Source organism: Neovison vison, chromosome 2 (assembly GCF_020171115.1).
Source record: "Neovison vison isolate M4711 chromosome 2, ASM_NN_V1, whole genome shotgun sequence".
Lineage (NCBI taxonomy): Eukaryota > Metazoa > Chordata > Mammalia > Carnivora > Mustelidae > Neogale > Neogale vison.
Window position 1 is genome coordinate 6,928,962 of NC_058092.1, and position 21,767 is coordinate 6,950,728.

The 21,767-nt window shown below is 49.5% G+C and overlaps 1 protein-coding gene across 4 annotated transcripts in view; it reads right to left on the minus strand.

Moving 5' to 3' along the window:
* The window catches only part of CLSTN1 (calsyntenin 1), a 79,998-nt gene that overhangs the window by 8,014 nt on the left and 50,217 nt on the right, over positions 1-21,767 (minus strand). Inside the window, exons 3-11 of one of the 4 annotated variants that reach the window (XM_044237116.1) lie at positions 17,031-17,060; positions 15,624-15,819; positions 13,612-13,820; positions 12,168-12,317; positions 11,864-12,049; positions 9,399-9,647; positions 8,928-9,049; positions 3,311-3,473; positions 126-182 (exon numbers count right to left, since the gene is read on the minus strand). In XM_044237116.1, coding sequence (XP_044093051.1) covers positions 126-182; positions 3,311-3,473; positions 8,928-9,049; positions 9,399-9,647; positions 11,864-12,049; positions 12,168-12,317; positions 13,612-13,820; positions 15,624-15,819; positions 17,031-17,060 — 1,362 coding nt within the window. The remainder of the gene's footprint in view (positions 1-125; positions 183-3,310; positions 3,474-8,927; positions 9,050-9,398; positions 9,648-11,863; positions 12,050-12,167; positions 12,318-13,611; positions 13,821-15,623; positions 15,820-17,030; positions 17,061-21,767) is intronic. The other 3 variants (XM_044237117.1, XM_044237118.1, XM_044237119.1) reach the window with 3 other exon arrangements.

A 21,767-nucleotide genomic window follows, 5' to 3' on the forward strand; every position in this document is an offset into this window, starting at 1 on the left:
GCAGCGGCTCATAGGGGCTCTGGGACCAGAATGCAACTCGGGCATCTCATGCGGAATGTGGAATGAACGGATGTCTCGTCTTTAAATGAAACACATGAGTGAACCGTAGGGAAAGATCCAGCAACCTGCAGAGGCCATAGGCACAGGCTCGGTTTCATTGTCATTTTCAAATGCTGGATACTCTGTAGAAAAGCAAGACAAAGACAATAGAAAAGGACCAAGAGGTTAGGCTCTTCACACTGGAACTTGAAAATTAGTCTTGAGAAGCTACTGAATATAAAGCACAAAGAGAATCCCCTCCCGTCTTGCGTCTTGGCCCCCGTGGGGATGCCCCCACCCCCACAAGCAGGCTCGTACTCCATCACCTTCTCCGAGGACTGGGCCTTACCACCCCCCAGCTCCCTGCCTCTCCACATTCTTCTCTTATCTCACCTTCGCACACCTGCCTTGCCAAGACCCAGGCCCCATTCAAAGAAAGACGAACAGACGCCCGCCCGCTGAACTCCCGTCTTCCCGGCCTGTGCGTCTGGGCGGGCGTTCGGAAGAGCCGCTCACTCAGGCGGCAGAGACGGGCGGGGGAGACCGGGACAACCACACCCCGGCCGCGGCTCTTCTCTCCCTAATGCGGAGACACTTGCCTAGACAAACTGGCAGCACCAGTAAGCATCCAAAGCCTGGTCTGTGTACGGTAAACACATAAAAGTGTGTATTTTTTGAGCTCAAAACAAGTTCATTTTGGTCTAGACTTTAACCCCTAAGTCATAGAGAAATGAAGGCATTTTTATCCACTTTTTCTGAACAGAAAGGGAGAGTCCAGGTTAAGGAACTCACCCAGAGAAACAGGTAACTGGTCACGGGTGGTGGGCCTGGGGCTCTAACCCCTCGTGCAGGCCCCGGCCCGTGTTCTGACAATAGCACCAGGCCAGGGAGGCCCACGGCCGGTGACCGGGCACAGACTCTCCACTTTCCAGACCGTGTCGTGGGAGCACTTCCCAGCCCAGGGCTCAGACCCCCACACCTCCTGTGCTGCAGTGGCATGGGGACAGCCTGGGGACAGGCCCGGTGTGCGCATCTGCACTCCCACCATGCCTCGGGGTGCCTCTGGAACCCGTTAGGGATGACATTTTGGCCGATGGCCGTGAGGCTGCTGCCTACAGCATGGGCCTGCCACCGTGAGTTTGTGAGGAAGGACGAAGGAGGTCTTCCCCCTGGGGAACTACATTTTATAAGCCGCGTGCCTGGTCTGGGAGCTTCGGTGTGTTCTTCTTGCTGAGGATCTTGAGAAGCTGAGGCAGAAAGAGGAAGCTAATGGCCACTGCATGATGGACGCTGTGGCCCAAACAGGGCCCAGAGGAAGCCTGGAAAAGGGGCTTTACTTTGACCCAAGCAAGAAAGCTCTCCGGTTTACAGTCAGATTTTTACTCCTATTTTTAAAATTCTTATTTTTAAAACACGAGTTACTGTTTAATTTGGGAAGCAGCTCTGGACTGAAATGTTAAGACTTAGCCGCTGAGGGACGCCTGGGGGGCTCAGTCTGTTAAGGGTCTCCCTTTGGTGCAGGTCATGATCTCAGGGCCCTGGGACGGAGTCCTGCATCGGGCTCCTGGCTTAGCAGCGGGCTGCTAACCCCTCTTCCTATGCCCCTCCCCCTGCTTGTGCATGCTCGCTTGCTCTCTCCCTCTCTAACAAATAAATAAAATAATTAAAGAAAAAGAAAAGACAACTATAACAATTCCCATTTCCCTGGTTATCTGTTCCTCGTTCCTTGGCCTCAAGTTCCACATTCTCATAGATGAACTGTCCCCGAAATTAAATCTAGGAGTCAGCTAAAGAGCTTCACTCTAAAATGCTGTCTTGACATCTTTCATTTAAAAGGATCTGCAGGAGGGGCGCCTGGGTGGCTCAGTGGGTTAAGCCTCTGCCTTCAGCTCAGGTCATGGTCTCAGGGTCCTGGGATCGAGCCCCATATCGGGCTCTCTGCTCAGCGGGGAGCCTGCTTTCCCCTCTCTCTCTGCCTGCCTCTCTGCCTACCTGTGATCTCTCTCTGTCAAATAAATAAATAAAATCTTTTAAAATAAATAAATAAAAGGATCTATAGGAAAATGATAAAACTCAAAAATTCAAATTCCCTGAAACTAAAGCAACACTGTCATGGGAATTGGGCTATTCTGTCACTTTCTCACCGACCTCGAGGTACGATGTTTCCACAGGGAGAAACAAATATTCCAAGGTCTGTTTAGGGGGACGGCGACCCCGTCAAGTGTGGGGGTTCATGTGAGGTCGTGAACCTCGAGGGTGGACGGAGGGCCTGTGAGATTGGGCGCGCTTCCTTCTACGAACTTCGGAGGGTCACCTTTCCTTCGGTACCAAAGCACAGTGGCCCGGCTGTGCCCGCTCCTCTCCCACTGTGCGGGCCGCTGCGAATGTCACAGCCCGTCACTACTTCCGAATGACACGGCTACTGAACGTGCTGCCAGGGCTTGTCTGTCCGGGGGTTAGGAAAGCAGCACAGGCGTGAGCGTTTCAAGACGTTAGTCTCCTAGTACTCGGCTAACTCTTGCTCAGTTTACACAGGAAATCGTATGCCTTTTGTTTCACAGATTAATAAACAATTATCCTGAGAAGGGGCACCCACCAGACCACAGGCTCTCGATGCACCAGCTTCAGGGGTTCAAGTCCTGACGCCAACATTACTCGGCAGGGTAACCCCAGGCTCTGAGCCTCAGTTTCCGGCTAAAGACCGCTCTTTCCCCACAAACTTACTGTTAGGGATTAGTGAGAGCACGTGTATAAAGTGACCAGCATGCGACCTGCCCGTCAGAAGTACAAATAACGGTATTGTCGTTTGGGTCCGTCACCCATCCCTGGTCTTGTGGCGGAGAGTCTGGGAGCCCCTTCAAGCACAGCTCCTGCTGGGTTAGCCGGCACTGACCGCTCTGGAAGAGTCCTCTGGGTCGAGGTACAGTTACGGTTCTGTGCCTGGTCAGCTGCCGCCTCCTGATTCTCGTGAACTTTTCAAGAGACGGATGAATTTATAAAACCACCCCTCAACTGTACTCTCCCTCCAGGTAATGCTCCCTCCCAGGCTCCCCGAAGAGGCTGGCTGCTTCAGTCCTCTAACACATGGCTGGTGAGCGCCCCAGAGTACAGCACCAGCAGTGTCCCCAGAACGGCCATGCCCAGGAGAAGGGACCACAAGATGAAGGACACGAGGGTGAGGGGCAAGACACCGAGATGAGCCTGCTTCCCCCACTATGGCATGAGGCAGGCTCAAGTCCCGAGATCAGGGAGGGGTGCCAGTGACTGTTACCTTGCCAGCAGGCCCCAACCACGAGCTGAGTTTCGATCTTGGACGGATGAAGCGGGTAATCCTCGGTCACAGAGAAGGGCTCGTGAGAAACTCCGTCCACATAGAGAGTCACACTCGGGAATTCCACGTTGAGGACGAAGTGATGCCATTCCTCATCACAGACCTAAGGGAGGGAGGGGGCGGAGCATGAAGTGTCTACCTTCCCTCTCATCCAGAAACGGGGAGAGCCGCACACCTGGATGGGGACAGCAGGTCACCCATAAGGAATGTCTTCTTTAAAAGGAGCCGATTTTTAAAAAATCTAACCACAAAATACATCTCACTCACTCGACCACATCTTGCCCAAAACGGCCAAAGCAACACTCTCACCGCTAGGACCTTCCAGACCAGGGGGCGGCGCTCGCTCATCACGTGACACGGCCTCAGAATACGGCGCAGCCCAATCCCCTTCTGCCAACAGTCGGGCGCCACGAGATTCCGGTATCTGCAGGCCAGACAGCCTCCCACGGAGCCGGCTTAGCCCGCAGACTGGCCAGGCCTCCTTTTCCCGATAAAAACGAAAAGCCCCTCCCATCTCGGGATAAGGCACACGGGAGCACATGCATCTTCTTTTTCAATTCAAAGGCGATGATCTAAGTAAACTGAGCATACAGCTCCGAGGGCGTGAGGGGTCCCGCTGTATTCCTTCCCCATCACTAAGGAGCATCTCCCTCGCTGCCGAGGGAAAGCGAGGGGTTGGCAGCCTCCAGGCCCTGTGAGTCCGGCACTCCCTGATCTCTGGCTTCAGAGGAGGAAGCAGGCAACCGAGAACAGAGACAGGCAGAGAAAGAGACGGAGCGGGATCAAGTGTTTTTGTTTTTTGGGTTTTTTTTTAAAGATTTTATTTATTTACTTGACAGAGATCACAAGTAGGCAGAGAGAGAGAGAGGGAGAGAGGAAGCAGGCTCTCCGCTGAGCAGAAAGCCCGATGCGGGGCTCGATCCCAGGACCCTGAGATCATGACCTGAGCAGAAGGCAGAGGCTTAACCCACTGAGCCACCCAGGTGCCCCGGGATCAAGTTTTTAAAAAGGTGTTTTTAGGGGGCACCTGGGTGGCTCAGTGGGTTAGGCCTCTGCCTTCAGCTCAGGTCATCATCCCAGAGTCCTAGGATTGAGTCCCGCATCGGGCTCTCTGCTCAGCGGGGAGCCTGCTTCCTCCTCTCTCTGTCTCTCTCTCTCTCTGCTTGCTTGTGACCTCTCTCTGTCAAATGAATAAATAAAATCTTTAAAAAAAATAAAATAAAATAAAAAGATGTTTTTAAATAAGCTGCCCAATCTACACATTCTAAAACACTGAACTGATAAGGACTTCAACAGGCCAAAAACACCACAATAAATGAAAAAATTACCAAAGTCTATCCCCCAGAAAAAAGCGGCTGCTCCTGACGAGTTTATTATAGAAAAAATCCAAACCTCTAACACTGGGTCTGTGTCTATCTCATTTGCGTAACAGGTAAGTACATACACTCGATTATATGAAAGCTTTTTAAATCAAGGGATTGCACAGAATTCCCTTTTGAGGCAGGTAATACCTTAATTCAGCTCCTGTCTATTTAAAGCAAGTTTTGTAGTTTTAGCTCCTCCGGAAAGCAGTGTCTCCTGTCCCCCCCGGTTCTTGTACCACAGGTTTCTGGGGCATCAGCAGAATGAGAACTGTAACTGAAAGTCCATCTGACTTTAGGCAAAAGTCCCGGAGAGTATTCTGAGACGTTAGGGGTAGAACTGGCGTAATTTTTGGATTTCCTTGAAAACTAGGTGATCAGAATGGCAAAGCCTAAAGCCACAGACGACACCCGTGACCCTCCTCAGTTCAGTGCCCTGGTGCACCCCGAGATGCGTGTAGGTGGGGAAAAGTCCACGGGACAGCTGAGGGTGGCTGAGGTGCTTTATGACAACAGAACGGGGAGGCAGAGCCCAGAAACCAGGAAAAAGGCTATGCCAGCCAACTCCCTCTTTTGAAAGTATAGAGAAAGTAATTTTATGCAAAAATGTAGAGGGGAGAAAGGACCACAGCTCAATCCCATGTGAATTTTTTTTTTTTTTAAAGATTTTTGTTTATTTGACAGAGATCACAAGTAGACAGAGAGGCAGGCAGAGAGAGAGAGAGGGAAGCAGGGCCCCCGCTGAGCAGAGAGCCCCATGTGGGACTCGATCCCAGGACCCCGGGATCATGACCTGAGCCGAAGGCAGCGGCTTAACCCACTGAGCCACCCAGGCGCCCCCCATGTGAACTTTTTAAGAGAAAGAAAGAGGACTGTCGGAATAATCTCCCTCCAGAACCCCTTTCAAGTCATGCCAGCAACAAACATGAAAATGATCGTGTATTGTCTCAAAACACACCAGAATTGTCAGGAAAGGGACACAAAACACAAAACACAAAAGAATGTAGCTCATGAGTACAGCAGCTCAGACAAGAGCTGACAAAACAGGAATGAAACAGGAAGAGAAAGTGTCAGACACAGAAAACAGGCAAGGATTACCAACCCAAGGTGAGGGGTCCCCAGGGAAGCAAAGCAAAGCGAGGAGCAGGGTGTGCTAAGAACTGTTAGCAGCAGCACCACAAACTTGCCTGAAATGCCAAATGGCTTTAATCTATATACTAAGAAAAGGGTGTACCACGTTTCTGGGGAAACAGACCCCAAACAATCAAGATGTAGGCATAAGAGGAACTGGCTTCAAAAAAAAAAAAGAAAAGAAAAGAAAAAGAAATGCGTCCTTTGGTCACCCAAACCAAAGGACCAAGTGTTTTACGAGGGAAAGAGATCGGACGCTGACGGCACCGCAGCAGCCTCTTCCGTCTGAGGACAACGGACAGGGACATGTTCTGTTCCTGCAAACCCTAAATGGGAGCCAGAGACTTTAGACCGAGCCGAACTGACCTTCTGAGTAAAGGCCACGAACACACTACCAACACGGAGGAACTCGGGCTGCTCCCATGAGTCCTTCCTGGGGACACACTCCCCACGACACGGACGACCGAGACAGAGTGAGCATGAACGGCTCCTCGTATCACAGAAACACGAACCACCAGACACAGGAACGGGCAAACCCGAGCCCCATCGACCCCGGAGGCCACGCCATGGACTTACAGGCACAAGGAGGGATACAAGCAGGCAAATCTACACTACGGGAAAGTCCGTGGGACAAATGACCTGATTTTGTCGTCCAATAAATTACAGGAGAGAAGAGAAAAATCTACAGATTACAAAATAAAGTCAAAAGGTTTATCAACCAGTCATCATGTATGGCCCCTTATTTGGGTCCTGATTCAGGCAGATTATAAATGCAAGAACATTTACAGGGCGGGCCCTGGGTGGTTCAGCACATCTGCCTTCACCTCGGGTTGTGATCTCGGCATCCTGGGTGGAGCCCCGCGTCAGGCTCCCTGCTCGACGGGGAGCCTGCTGCTCCCTCTCCCTCCGCTCCTCCCCTCACTCGTGCCTTCTCTCTCAAATAAATTTAAAAAAATATTAATGAAACTATCTGAAACTTTGAGCATTGGCGAGATATCACACGATATTAAGGATCTGCCAAATTTCTTTTTGAGAGAGAGCGAGCGCGCATGCACAAGCCTGGGAGGGGCAGAGGGAGCGAACCAAAGCAGACTGAGCGGGGAGTCCGATGCGGGGCTCGATCTCACGACCCTGAGATCATGACCTGACCTGAAATCAAGAGCTGGACGTCATCTGACTGAGCCACCCAGGCGCCCTGTTCATTTTTTAAGATGTTACATTTAAGATGTAACCAAAGAACTGTAGTTCTGCTTACCATTCAGAGGCACAGACTGCATTATCCGCACAGAGAACAAACTGGCATTTACTCGAGGAGGTAACAACCACCATCGACACTGAGCAGGGGAGCGACGAAACCAGACCGGCCAAGTGTGCGCTGCTGAAGCCAGGGGGAACGCTACGTGGAGTTGTTCTTTACATTAATCTGTCTGCTTTTACCTCAGCTGAAATTTCCCATAATGAAGTTTTTTTTACTGTTATCTGAAGAAACTAAATACATAGAGACTGTGGTTATTAGAACTGGGCCTACGAATTCTACGTACACGGCAGACTTTTTTCTGGACTGTACCTTTCTTTAGTTTCTTGAAAAAACATATGTATAAAAGTTTCTCAGATGGGGCGCCTGGGTGGCTCAGTGGGTTAAGCCTCTGCCTCCGGCTCAGGTCATGACCTCAGGGTCCTGGGATCGAGCCCCGCATCAGGCTCTCTGCTCAGCAGGGGCCTGCTTCCTCCTCTCTCTCTGCCTGCCTCTCTGCCTACTTGTGATCTCTCTCTGTCAAATGAATAAATAAAATCTTAAAAAAAAAAAAAAAGTTTCTCAGACAGATTCTCTATGAAAACGGAAACGACACAAGTAAGAGATGACTGCTACCAGCCGGGCGGTGGCTTCGCGCTGTCACACACAGCCCTCCTGTCTCCCCTGCGCTCGCACACGTCCATCTGCCTTGTACGTGTTGGGGACGATGCTGTGTCCCAGTAACTACAGGCAGACATTCGTCAGCTCTGGCCCACTAACTCCACGAGACAGAACTGAGCTCGGGCCACAGGTTTCCGTCTTGATCCAAACCGAAATCAGGAGGAGAAATGATCTGCTGTGATTTTAATGGACAGGCCTCCCCAGTGTACAGCGTCTCCTTACTTGCTGTAACATGTCGGTTTTTTTCACGTGACACTTGCTTTTTATCACAGAAACTGCTGGGAAAGCGGCTTTGCACAGATATGCTATCATCAAAAGGGCGATAACGTGACCTAGTGTCGAAACTGTAAACTCCCTCAAGCTAGTAGTTTGTGTGGTTTCTGAAAGATGTTACAGCTGCTGGCTCCATGACAACTCAGAGCACCCGTGGCATCCCTCAATTTGCTGAGGCCCCCGGGGGCTCCTTGGCACAGTTCAGGAGCCAAGGCTTTAAGTAATGAATAAACCAATACCAGGATCTCCATCCCAATTTTTAAGCAAATGCTGCTTATTTCAGTAAATTACAACATAGTATTTTGAATTTAAAGCATAAAATTTCTTGGGGAGCCTGGGTGGCTCAGTAGGTTAAAGCCTCTGCCTTCAGCTCAGGTCATGATCCCAGGGTCCTGGGATCGAGCCCCATGTCGGGCTCTCTAGAGCTCAGCAAGGTGCCTGCTCACCCCCCCCATCTGCCTCTCTGCCTACTTGTGATCTCTCTCTCTCTGTCAAATAAATAAGATTTTTTTAAAAAGGGCATAAAATTTCTTTATATTAATACTGGATGCATAAAATACACACTTATAAAATGAAAAACAGGCTTTCGGTGGAAAGGAGTTCAAAGGATTTAACTTGCCGTCCTATCACTTACATAATAAAGAGTTTTGAAATGTCATCAGAAGAAACGGAACACGGTCACTGTGGTTACTAGAAGAGAACTGTGTCTACGGTGTCTACGTAGGTTGCAAAAAGTTTTTTATATTTTCGTATTGACTCAAGAACATAAATACCCACTGCCCATGAGCTGCCCCCACGCAGCTGGTCCCACATAAGGTTGCAACACCTACTCCTACTCTCGGAAAGATCAAACCCAGGCAGTTTTCCGGGCACGCACCTGGTTCAACTTCCAGTGGAATTCTGCAGGTTTATATTTCTTCTCTTCCGAAGGGTCCTGGCGGAGGAGGAAAACAAGCCGGCAGCCGTGGACATAGAGGGAATAATGGTGCCGGTTCATGTCTGCAGAGAGAAATCCTACTGGTGAATCGCCAACTTAGGACCCAGCGGAGAAGTAAAAGCCATTTCCTTAATGGATTTGGAAAACAGTTTCATCAGCGCAAGTGACTTCTCCAGTTGGGCCAAGGCAGAGTTTAGAAACAAACACCCTTGGGTTTCACTAAGACGTGGGACCCAACTCACCGAGGGTAGTGCAGTATCTCAAGGACACAGTACGCCAGCGCAGAGCACAGGACATGTGTGTCGCCACCAGCCCGTGGGAGCCTCTGGGGGAAGTCAGGTGCCCTGCCTCCAGCGACCACTTGGGGGGCCACTCGAGTATGACGGATGCCCCAACGGCACATTAACCTACCTGTCTTGTCTGAGCTACAGAGAATCGTCTCCTTCTTCCTGCCAAAAGGCCCGTGCCTCATCCACACAGAAATCGTGAAAGGCTCCTTTGGGTTGACAGAGACGACGCCATCTGGGACCCTCACTGCTTGAGTGCCGTTGAACTCGAAGACCTGGTCGCTGTCATGGCCGTTGTCGGTGGGGAGGCCCACAGTCCAGTTCAAGGACCCGCTTGGGGAAGGGAGCAGCTCGGCAGTGCCTGACGCAGCACCTAGGCCGACACAGTAACACTCAACACACGTTCCGTGAAGGGCTTAAAAGGTATAGTTTCAAAGCCACACTAATGCAACAGCCTTATCTTATACAACTGGCTAGTCCCAGTTTATAGTCCCCCCGGTTTTGATTAAAAAAAAAAAAAAAAATCAGGGGCGCCTGTGTGGCTCAGTGGGTTAAACCTCTGCCTTTGGCTTGGGTCATGATCTCAGGGTCCTGGGATCGAGCCCCACATCGGGCTCTTTGCTCAGCAGGGAGCCTGCTTCCCCCTTCTCTCTCTCTGCCTGCCTCTCTGCCTACTTGTGATCTCTCTCTCTCTCTCTCTCTGTTAAATAAATAAATACATAAAATCTTTTAAAAATAGAAAAATAAAAATAAAAAATCATAAATAATAACTGTGAATATTTTTAAAAAAGGAAAAAAGGAAGAAAGCCTTATTTGCAATCCCACTGAAACAGATCCACTATTAACATCTGTGTATAAACACTTCCAGTCTTTTCCTTATGAATATATACTTATTATAAAAAGGGAGTCTGGTGATGTGCGTACATACCTGTACTCCCATTAATATTTTTCCTCAGCATAATTTTAAATGTGTGAAAGGCATTTCATTGCACAGACATACTGTGACTTAACTGATCTCCCTAGTGAACACTGAGGTTGTCCCTACTTTTTTCTATGACGAACCCTGCCTTTATGAGGACCTCTGTGTGACTCCATGATTATTCCCTTAGCATAAATTCCTAGAAATGGAATTAGGAAGCCAAAGGATATGAAAAAATCTTCCAGCTGTCATATATTGCCAAGTGCAATTTTCGTGTAAATGTGTCCACAGAAGATGGCTGAGTTCTGCCAGTCACCTGGTCCTCGGGGCCACATGACCCAGCACACAACCTTGGTCAGATGGGAATTCCATGCCACGCCCTAAAAGTGTGACCCCATCCTCCTCCATTCACAGTTCATTCCTCAGTAAAAATGAGGTCACCACCACCTCCTTTGTAGGCCTGACAGGCACTTGTGGAAATCCTGAGCATAAAGTAAGCACCCGCATATGAAATCTTTTCCATTCTTCCTGACTTTAAACTGTTCTGTTGAGAAAATGCTCATCTGGCACCATAAAAAATCATGACACTGGAGAGAAAATGAGTTTTAAACATTATACTTAAATACGTATCAAGGTGCTTGGGTGGCTCAGTCATTAAGTATCTGCCTTTGGCTCAGGTCATGAATCCAGGGTCCTGGGATTGAGCCCCACATCGGGCTCCCTGCTCAGTGAGGAGCCTGCTTCTCCCTCTCGCTCTGCCCCTCCACACACATAGTTTAAAACAGGACATGCCCCAGTCCTCTTAACTATTTACATACTTAAGTACATGACTATTTGGACTCAGAGTCATGCCACACCAGAGTATAATACACTTTTTTGCTTTTGTTCCTTCCAGTTTTGTAAGAAATTCTAAATCTGCTGGCTGTTACCAGGCTGGTGGAGAGACAGGTAAGCAAGGGCCAGTGCGTCTGGCAGAGCCAACACTGAGTAGCTCTGAAGCACTAAACACTCTCGGATCACGAAGGCCTCATTCAAGTTACAGGTGTTTTGTCCCTGACGAAAGCAAACCGTCTTCCTCAGCACTTTCCACGACAGGCATCCATACTTCACCTCTGCCTCATTTAGATAAACCAGAAAAACTGATGGTGAAGACAGTGCCAGGCTTTGATCAGATCTGTAACCACTGGTCTCTGATTCACGTAATGTTTGTGGCAAAGAGAATCTGCTGAGACTCGAAACGAGATGGGTGTATCCTTACTTTTGATTTTCCGCCTCACGTTTGCCAAAAGCTATTGCATTACCTACGTTTTTTACTTCATCTTGAGATAAACATCTCCTTTCGTTTCAAGCACAGTCCACTTACGTAATCCCTCTTTGGAGGATGCCCTTGGTTAGAGAAATACATTCCTCCAATCATTGGTTCTTAAAATGCACATGCCTGTAACGTTCGGAATAGACTAACAGGGGTTTATGAACCTCCTAAAAGCCACCCAGTACGAAAACTAGCCAGGAAGACAGTGACGGTCCTTTCAGAGGGTCCAAGTGTGTTTCAGTGTCTGATTCTGTCCAGCAACAGACACACACACACACGCACACACACACATCCCCTTCCATTTGAGAGGGGGGTCTCTCGCCTTCCAGGGAGACCCCTGAGCCGGGCCCCCCCTTACCGCACAGCTGGTGAAGGGACTTCTCCGAGTAGGTGTCCCGGTCACAGCCTTTCCCGATGTGGCCGGTCTCCAGCTCCACGGTCGCCTGCACCGAGGCCACGGACTCGTCACACGTCTCCAGGTGGACATTGGGGAAGAGGGCCAAGGTGCCCGTGCCAGGCTCGTACTCGATCCTGTTGTTCCATCCTGGGTCGGTCCATAGACCCGGGGGTGGGGAGAAAGGAAGAAAACGCACACTTCAGTTTTCTCTGGTCAACACCGTTTAAAGAACAGGTCTGCGAGGAGAAAGGAGAATGAGGCTCACCTTGCCACCCCGGGGTACAGGTGGGCTTGATGCTGACCTTCACCAAGACATCCTCCGCCGCCCTCCGCTTCCCGCAGTCATAGGCGGTGACCGTCAGCTTGTACTGGTGCTCCTTCCCGTAGTTCAGCTTCTCTGTGTTTTTTATATAACCTTCCAGGGGGCAGAGGCAACAGTGAGAACACAGAGTCGGGCGGGGACACAAAGTACACAGGCTCCAAGCATCATCAACACTGAGGGGAAAGAAAGCTCCGGCCGGAGGTCCTTAACACTCGGTCTGGCTGTCTTGAGCTTGAACACACTGAGTCCACCTTGAAGGACTGTGTCAACAGAGGGAACATGTCCACACAATTCAACCTTCATTTATTCCTATGGTTTTTCTATTTTGGTTTTATGTATTTGCTTTAAGATTAAGCAGTTTGCATGTAAGAGGACAAAGAAGACAAAATAACTCAAGTACTTCAAATACGGAACACAAGATCAAGCTGCACTAAGATTTCCTTTGTGTGTGTGTCGGAGAGAGACAGAGAGTCCCTACCCCCTCCCCCAGAACAGAGGGGTGTGCTTTTGAATGTGAGTGCGGATGTCTGCAAAGTGTCCGCAATGTCCGTGATTTCCTGAGAAGATTCTGGACAGTGCATTAACAGCAGAGGCCCTGTATCACCGTCAAGAAGCCATAAACTAATCAAGAAGCGGAGTTTTGGCACAGCTCATTTTGCCCAATGACGGGGGATGGGAGCATCTGGCAGGAAGGCAAAACCTTCACGGTCACATGAGGCAGAAGATCCAAATCTAACGGAGAACAGAAAACAGACTAACCAAAAGTCAGTCTTTTTGACAGGCACTGATGAAAAGGTGAGAAGGTACAGATTAAAAACAAGTGAAGTGGGGGATTTTTTAGACCTTGGGAGAGGAAAAAGAAGGGTGCCCCATAAAGAACACACGATTTCAGGTGCCAGAAGCGAGGCTTTCAGGGGACAGGGTAAAAAATATGAAACACGCATACACACCAGAAGGGCTCTGCTACGGACTGAATGCTTGTGCCCCCCAAACCGGTACACTGAAGTCCTAGCACCCCGCGCCATGCCGTTACAAGGAGGTGCTTCTGGGGGAGGAACTCAGGTTTAGGTGAGGTCGTGAGGCTCCCACACTGGGATCCAGAGGGCTCTCCCCCCCTGCCACGTGAGGACGCAGCGAGATGGCCACCGGTGAGCCACGCCTCAGGCCTCAGGAGACCCTGGGTCTGCCAGTGCCACGATCGTGGTCTCCCAGCCTCCAGAACCGTGGGACAAAGCCAGCGTCTGTCGTATGAGCCCCCAGCTTGGGGTACTTTCTAGAGCAGCCTGAAGGGAGGGGCGGAGATCATCCAGATCTTTGAGTTTCACCCACGTGCAGACCTGTCCACGGACCGTCTCCCCGGTCAGGAAGGTCTGCTCCTCTGACTTACCATCTTTGTCGATGGCGAATGGCACGTCTGGAGTGACGATTTCATAGCTGCAAATCTGGCTGAACTGAGGGGAGCAGTCGGCGTCCACGGCCTCCACCCGCAGGATGCTGTCATACTGTTTGCCCTCGACGACGGTCGCCTTGTAGGACTTCTCCTTGAACACCGGCGCGTACTCATTCACGTCGTTCACCTGAATGTGGACAGTTGCTCTGGAAGAAGGAAAAAAGCTGTGTGTTCGGTTTGCTTTTTGACCCCGAGCATACCAATTCTTTCGTGGTTTTAAATTTATCTTTTGCTACTATCTTGTTTCATGAAGTTCAAATGATGGAGATCAAAATTAAACAAGTGATTGTTTATAGTTTAGTGTGAAGACAACTTTAGAAAGTTAAAACAGGAATTTGAGTTGATTCTTACAGATCCCAAGAGCAAGGCAGCTGGTAAGATAAAGGCAGGCAGTCATATAAAATAGAAGACACTTGGGGTTTTCTTGACAGTATGGGACAGGCCATGCAGAAGGGAGATAAACTAGGTAAGACAAAATTAGAGCCCAAGGAAGAGGGGGTAAGACACAGAAGACAGGAAACATGGACAGGGAGTCTGGGAGCCTGGAAACAGTTCTGTCCAGCTTCTGTCCAGCTTCTATGAACCAAGACCACTAGCAACCCGTTGTTGCCCATCCCCCATTACTGACCCAACAAACAAAGGACTTCAACGTGATCTCAGCTTTCCCCTCCTAGCAGACCCCTTGCTGCCACGTCCCACCTCCCCAGCTCAGGCAAGAGGCACTAAAGGTGCCCTCAGACTCAACTGCAAAGAGCGGAAATGGTCAGTGTCAAGGGCTACTAATCAGGGCATGTTTCTGACTCAGACAAGATCTCTGACTGAAGTAAGGCCTTTTCCAAGCCAGCAAGGTGATTCGCTGGCTCTCAGCACTCCAGCGTTCACCAAGACCCTCCATGCCCAATGCCGTGTGTCCCCCTGACCGTCACAGAGGGTCGTGTGCTATTACCCCCGACATGTCCCTCTCTCCTTAGCCCAAGCACTAAGTAAAAACTGAGACTCAACTAAACGAAACTGGCCTAATGCCGAAGGGAGGGCAAGTGGTGGAGACGAGACTGGATTCTGGGGCGCCCGGGTGGCTCAGCTGGCTGGGGATGGCCTTTGGCTCGGGTCATGATCCCGGGGGTCTGGGATGGAGCCCTGCTTTGGGCTCCTTACTCTGTGGGGAACCTGCTTCTCCCTCTACCTCTGCTTTCCACTCCCCCGCTTGTGCTGTCAAATAAATAAGATCTTAAAAAAAAAAAAAAACGCTGCTGGATTATGCACTTAAAAAAAAAAAAAAAGACAAGAAGAGACTGGATTCTGTCTAAATCTAGGTCTTGTCCGGAGCCCGTCTGTTACACCAGTTCTCCGCAGACAGGAAGGACAGGAACCCAGCCAGCAGGGGGCGCGGCACGCAACCCGCTCCCGCCAGCACACAGGAATTCTAGATCCTTAGAATTCACCCAAAAAAGAAACCTCTAACAACAAAATACTTCCCTCAAGAAAAACTGGGCTTTTCCAATTTTTAGCGTAGGGCCTTAGTTTCTTTAACAGTATTTGTTGGGATAAAATGACTCCTTCATTTATTAGTTCAACATCCAATGCTGTGGGGTAAACAGACAAGATTCCTGCCCTTGAAGAACTCACAGTGCCATGGGGGACAACCCAGAAGTATCTTCTGCTTCATCTTTAAAAACACAGAGCCTTGCGGGATGCCTGGGTGGCTCCGTCCCTTAAATGTCTGCGTTTGGCTCAGGGGTCCTGGGATCAAGCCCTACGTCGGCTCTCCACTCAGCAGGGAGTCTGCTCCTCCCTCTCCCTCTCCCCCCTGCTCTCTCTCCTTGTGCTCTCTCTCCCTCTCTTTCTGCCTCTGCCTCAAATTAAATAAATCTTAAAACGAACCCCACGGAGCCTTGGGGACAACGGTCGCGACCGCTCTCCACACACGCCTCCCTGCCGGGCTTACTTACTTATGCGACTTTTTCACATTGGCGCCATCCGGCCCCTTGCCACAGTCATAGGCCTGGATGGTGAATGTGTAGTCTTTCTGCAGCTCGCAGTCCAGTTTCTCTTTTGAGCGGATGAGTCCCTCGCCAGTGGACTTATCCACTACCACTGCGTCAAAGGGGACATTCTGCCCGTGAATTTTAAATCCACAAATCTCACCTAGGGAGTCAAAGCAGCGCAGGTTAGAATTTCTGCCCCCCGAGTCTGCATGTACCCCCACCCTCCCCTCTACTCCCCTCCCCAGCCCCACACCCCCAAAAAGAAAAGAAACGACAACAGTCCAGCAGCCAGGGGTTCAGAGGGTCTGTGGACAAAGCAAGGGCACTGTGCTTTGACGGGGGTAAGTTCTGGGGCTTTAGTAAAAAGAAGCATGTTCTGGCTTTCCAAGCAACTTGCTTAACTTTGCATCCATTCATGCAGGAGTACAAAAGAGAAAAAGAGAAAATATAGACAGGCATTTCACAGGAGTACTTAAGACAGCTCCAGGGTAAAAGCAGTCTCATTAGCAAACATCTGTGGCCTGATAACACAGAGGAACTGTCCCCAGCTACTGGGGACAGCCGGGCAGCCATTTTGATTTGGACCAGAGAGAAGGCTAAAATGCAGTTAAGTGTCGAGAGAGGAAGAAGTGTGACATATAGGTTCAGCACCATAATTACAGAAATTCTGTCCAGAAAAAAGAAAAAAAGAAAAAAGAAAGAAAAATCAAAAGAAACAAGTCTTCCTGTGCAATGAGCCTGGCTAAAATTAGGGAATCAAAACAAACTACCAAATGAGAAAGGTAGAAATACCAACTTCTCAGGCATCCATTTCAACGGCTACAGTCTACTGTTAAGATCAGTTCTGTCACGGGGAGAGATTGGCTGGACTCGTTTCCAAAACTAGACTATCGGACTATCGGACCTAAAAAGAAGCCTGCCTGGGGACATCAGTACATGGAAGCCGGCTCAGAGCTTAATTAGGGGTGAAAATCTAGGTTTCCATTCTTGCCTGTGGGAGAACAAACACAAATGTTTTCTTGTATGTATTAAACTTCAGAAAAATCTATTTCACATAAAAATAAGACTGCCCTCTTCCAAAATTACAACTCACAGAAAACGGTTACAAAGTGAATCTCTGAAATTCAATTGAGGAAAAAAATGTACATTATCCATACAGTTCAAATGGATGTCTGACGTCCAGATATTTCTAACCAAGGGTTTGGTTACATACAATTTCCATCAAGATATTTAAAAATAGAAACAAAGTAGGAGAATAAATCAGGGTAAAAGAACATGACAATTTCTTCTGTTTAAGGGCTGATTCCCAATTTTATAAACAAAGTTAGTGGGTTAATAATCATAAGAGGGATAGAAAGAACCCTTCATCACCTTCTTTGGTGACTGTCACCTCAAAACTCTCTAAAGGAAGAAAAGACAAACCCATGTCAGTAATGCAGGAAAGAATAAAGATGGAACAATAAGGAAAAAAAGTCAAAGATGCACATATTTACACAGAAAAGCTTGACGTCATTCAACAGTGAGCCCAGGAGCCCCTCGCTGGAATGGCCACAGCGAGCCAGGTCCTCAGAAGCACAAATGTCTCTGCCCCCAACACCACACACTGTGTGATGCTGAAATCACGCCGACCTGGATGTGAAATCTGTAAAATTTCATGTCGCCCTCCGGTGCTGTCTGGACCATTGTTAAGGACCACTCTCACGGTACAGTTAATAAGTAAGCCTCTTTATTATTTTACAGTTTTCAGACTTTTCATTTTCATACTAAGTTCTTGTGGCCCGATTCTGAAACATTTCACCCAGCACAGGATTTGGTGATACACACACACAAAAACCCAGACCTCTAGAGCAAAGGGTTTTAACACTTTGTTTTTGAGTTGCAGAAATAACCACGTTTTCTAATCTGAAGGACCCACAAAAGCAACACATTTGCTTGAATATGAACCGAAACCAGATTCGGTCCTAACTGCAGTGACGCCACCATGAGCATGGCTTTTAGTGAAGACGCTGTTCTCCAAAGTCAGCCGCTGCTTGCTTGCCCCTACCCACGGCTACACGGAGGAGTGGCCCGCGCACAGCACTCAGGAGGTCAGGAGGTCGGGAATCCCACTGCCTCTTCGGGACGGAGCTGGCCTCAATGGGACATCTCCTCTCCCCCAAAGGCAACATACCCGAATTCCCTTGCTTTTCAATGGTTTTACCAAATATTTGTTCATCCCTGAACAGTGTTTCATTTTGCTTGTTTGTGAGGTCTGAAAAATGGTATCACGTGGTATGCAATTTTTGTGACTTGCTTTGTTGTTGTTGTTGTTGTTTTAAAGTTTTTTTATTCATTTTTTTCTTTTCATTTGAAGTAGGCTCCACACTGGGCAGGAACCTCCTTAAAAGGCAGGGCTCGTACCCACGACCCCTAGATCAAGACCTGAGCTTAGATCAAGACTTGGACGCCTAACTGACTAAGCCCCCCAGACGCCCCTACTTTATTTTCTTAAGTAGGCTCCATGTCCAGCACGGGGCTTGAACTCACAACCTCGTGATCGAGAGTGGCATGCTCTACTGACGGAGCCCGCCAGATGCCCCGTGACTTGCTTTTTCACTCAACCTTGTGCATCTAAGAGTCGTTCATCCCTGGTGGGCACAGAAGACAGTTTATTTCTTTTCACTACATTCGTGAGAATCCAAGGAGTTAGAGCAGGTCAAGTGCTTAGAACACGGCCTGGCATCAAGAAAGCACTCAACAGATGTTCGCTATTATTGTATTTTCAACCAAGTGAGTGTGCCATTATTCCCGGTTTTTGATACTGAACAACGCTGTTTGTGCTTTCTCCCGCACATTCACAGCCACTACAGGCCCCGTACTGCCCCAAACTGGAGCCACCAGCCCACATGAGCTGTTTAAAATGAAACTAAAATTCATATTAAAATTGAATAATCCTGGGGTTCCTGGTGGCTCAGTCGGTGACGTGTCTGCCTTCAGCTCTGGTCACGATCTCCGGGTCCTGGGATGGAGCCCTGCATCCAGCTCCCTGCTTAGCGGGGAACCTGCTTCTCCCTCTGCCTCTGCCTCTCCCCCCCAACTCGTGCTCTCTCTAATAAATAAATAAAACCTTTTCAAAAAATTGACTAATATTAAAAATCAGTTCCTCAAGTGCCCTGGCTGCCGCATGCTAGGTGCTCAGCGGCCACACATGACGCATAGCTACGGAGTGTGGGAGGCGGACACAGGACGTTTCCGTCGCCACAGCAAGCTCCACTGGACAGAGCTGCTCGGAGTCCGGGCAGACAAACTACGGGCCGCACACCAACCCCAGCCTCTGTGTGGGTTCTCCAACAGCCTGGAAGCTAAGAGTGGTTTTTACTTTTTAAAATATTTGTGACACAAGCAAATTGTTTGAAATTCACAGTTCAGGGTCTATAAGTAATGTTTTATTGGAACACAGACATGCTCATTTATTTATGTACGGTTTACGGCTGCTTTTCCACTCCAGTGGCAAACCTGGGTCACCGCCAAGAGAGGCCCTATGGGCCACAAAGTCTAAAACACTACCAGCCGCTTGCAGAAGTTGGCTGATCGCGAGCAGATACACCTCTGCGTAGAGCCTCTGCGTACACAACTGCTGAGGGCCAGGTTTGGCAAAATTTCCAGAATGACCTCATTCATTCACTCTGTTATGTTTGCGCTTCTTTTAGGCGTATATTAATACTGCACAGGGCATTTTAAGGTAAGTCAAGTTGCTCACTCTTCCACTTGGAGTTTGCTCTTCTAAGGAGGCAACAGTGATCCAGACACACATTATCTGAGCTGGCACACCTGAGAGTGACAGCGGGGGCCTTCCTGCAAAGGCTGCTGCACAGGGGAGTGCAGATTTCGGACCCTGCCCTGAGGTATCTGACGTAGGCAATGCCGCCCACACAGTGTGTTGCTGAATAAAAGGGTAAAGAGGCTCATTCAGGCAATGTCCTTGAGACCATGAGATTATCACAAGGAGTGGAACTGTTTGCCAGAAGATGTACACTCCCTCTCTCCTCCGAGACACCAGGCTGGGAGGTGGGAGGAGGGGAACATAGAGTGTGTAGGAAGGCAATGGCGTGTTTCAATTTTATATTTCAGTGTTCAGGGGAGGTTTCATTGATCATGTCAGAGTAAAAACCAGAGGGAATGATGGGAGCAAGCCACATGATTATCGAGGGATGAATTTCAGAGCAGGAACAGCAAGTACAGCAAGTGCAAAGGCCCTGGGGCAGGCCAGGGCCTGGCCTGGCTTAGGAACAAGGAAGCGGATGCTGCTGCAGTGGCTGGGCAAAGGAGGCCAGCAGAGGAGGTCCAACAAAGACACGGAGCCTGAAGCTACAGAGGCTGCTGCAAGAACTGCACTTGTCCTCCGAGTGAGAGGAAATGACTGGAATGTTTTACGCAGAGAAAAAAAATATGGCTTCTATTTTGAAAGAATCCAACTGGCTGATGTGTTAGAAATAAGTCTACAAGTAGGCAAGGATGGTTACTGGAGTAACGCAGGCACGAGAAGCTGAAAGTCAGAATGGGGGGTGGGTAAGAAGTGGTCGGATTCGGACTGTGCTCTGAAGGTACAGACAAGGCCGTGGGATTATGAGTGCGAAACCCAAGCATGACTAAGTTCCCTGCAGCCGACACGGGAGAGTGCGCGGACGGAAGGTCTGGATCAGGGAATGGGAACGCAAACTACAGGTCTGAACATGCGTCTGTACCCAGTGGGCCACGAAATAGCCGCTCACACGGTGCGATCACCAAATAAAAGACCATAAATTATTCTGAAACGCCTGTATTCCCAGGCTGCTCTCTAAGAGACCGGATCCATCTATAATGAGAACAGTATAAAGTGCGTACTTCTGTCTTTCCTACGCCCCCGCCTGCTTTCAGTGTTTAAGTGGGCTCCTTGAATCGTGGGCTGCTCCAAGAGGATTTGGCGCTTCAAATCCACGCACTTATCGAATTGCCAGCAGCTGGGTCCTCTTGCCTAGAACGACTTTAGATGTCGTCTGGCCGGGGGGCTTGCTGCAGCAGGAGCAGGGCCGGCTTTACGCTCGGGCAGACCTGGGTCTTCCGTACCAGCTGCGTAACCCTCCGCGTCACTAAGCCCGCCGAGCCACCATCTGCAGACCATCTCTTCCTTCCAGCCACAGTGCGCGCGTGTGTGTGTGTGTGTCAGAGAGCACAAGCAGAGGCAGTGGCAGGCAGAGGGAGAGGGAGAAGCAGGCTCCCCACTAAGCAGAGAGCCTGATGCGGGACTCGATCCCAGGATCCCGGGATCATGACCTGAGCTGAAGGCAGAGGCTTTAACCCACTGAGCCACCCAGGCGCCCCCATGACCCCGATTTTAATGAGGAAGACGGGCCTGAGTGGAGGAAGGCGAGGGGCAAGTAAACAAAATACTGCAGTATCTCTAATGGCATCTGAAAAGAGTTCATCAAAGGCAGTTTCAGGAAGAAACATTTAAGGGAGCTTCAGGACAGGCCAGACCTGGTAGTCTGCTGGACAGACAGAGAGGAGGTCTGGGGCAACCCCCAGGTGTGGCTGCTGGTACCGGTTAGGGAACCAGGGCACAGAGGAAGGTGAGGCACTCTGGGGTCTGTTTCACTTACTCCCCCAAATGCCAGCTGGTTTGTCTGCTGGAGTATATTCAGGCCACTTCCATCCATGGGTTAGCGATCCCTAATAGACAGGCTTTCCTTAACATCGCTGCAGGAACAATACACAGCCAACAAAGTGAAAAATTCCTTCAGAATTTTCACAGCGAGGATCCTATTGCCTCTCCAGCTACACTCCATTTATGATCCTCCTTCCCCCAGCCGGGGCCAGTTTCTGTTACTTTCTGTCCCCATTCTCCCAGGAGCCGATTTCTTATTTTTACATTTATTTATTTATTTTATTTAAGATTTTATTTATTTATTTGACAGAGAGAGACACAGCGAGAGAGGGAACACAAGCAGGGGGAGTGGGAGAGGGAGAAGCAGGCTTCCCGCTGAGCAGAGAGCCCAACACGGGGCTCGATCCCAGGAGCCCGGGACCACCTCCCAAAGCCAAAGGCAGATGCCCAACAACTGAGCCGCCCAGGTGTCCCGGGAGCTGATA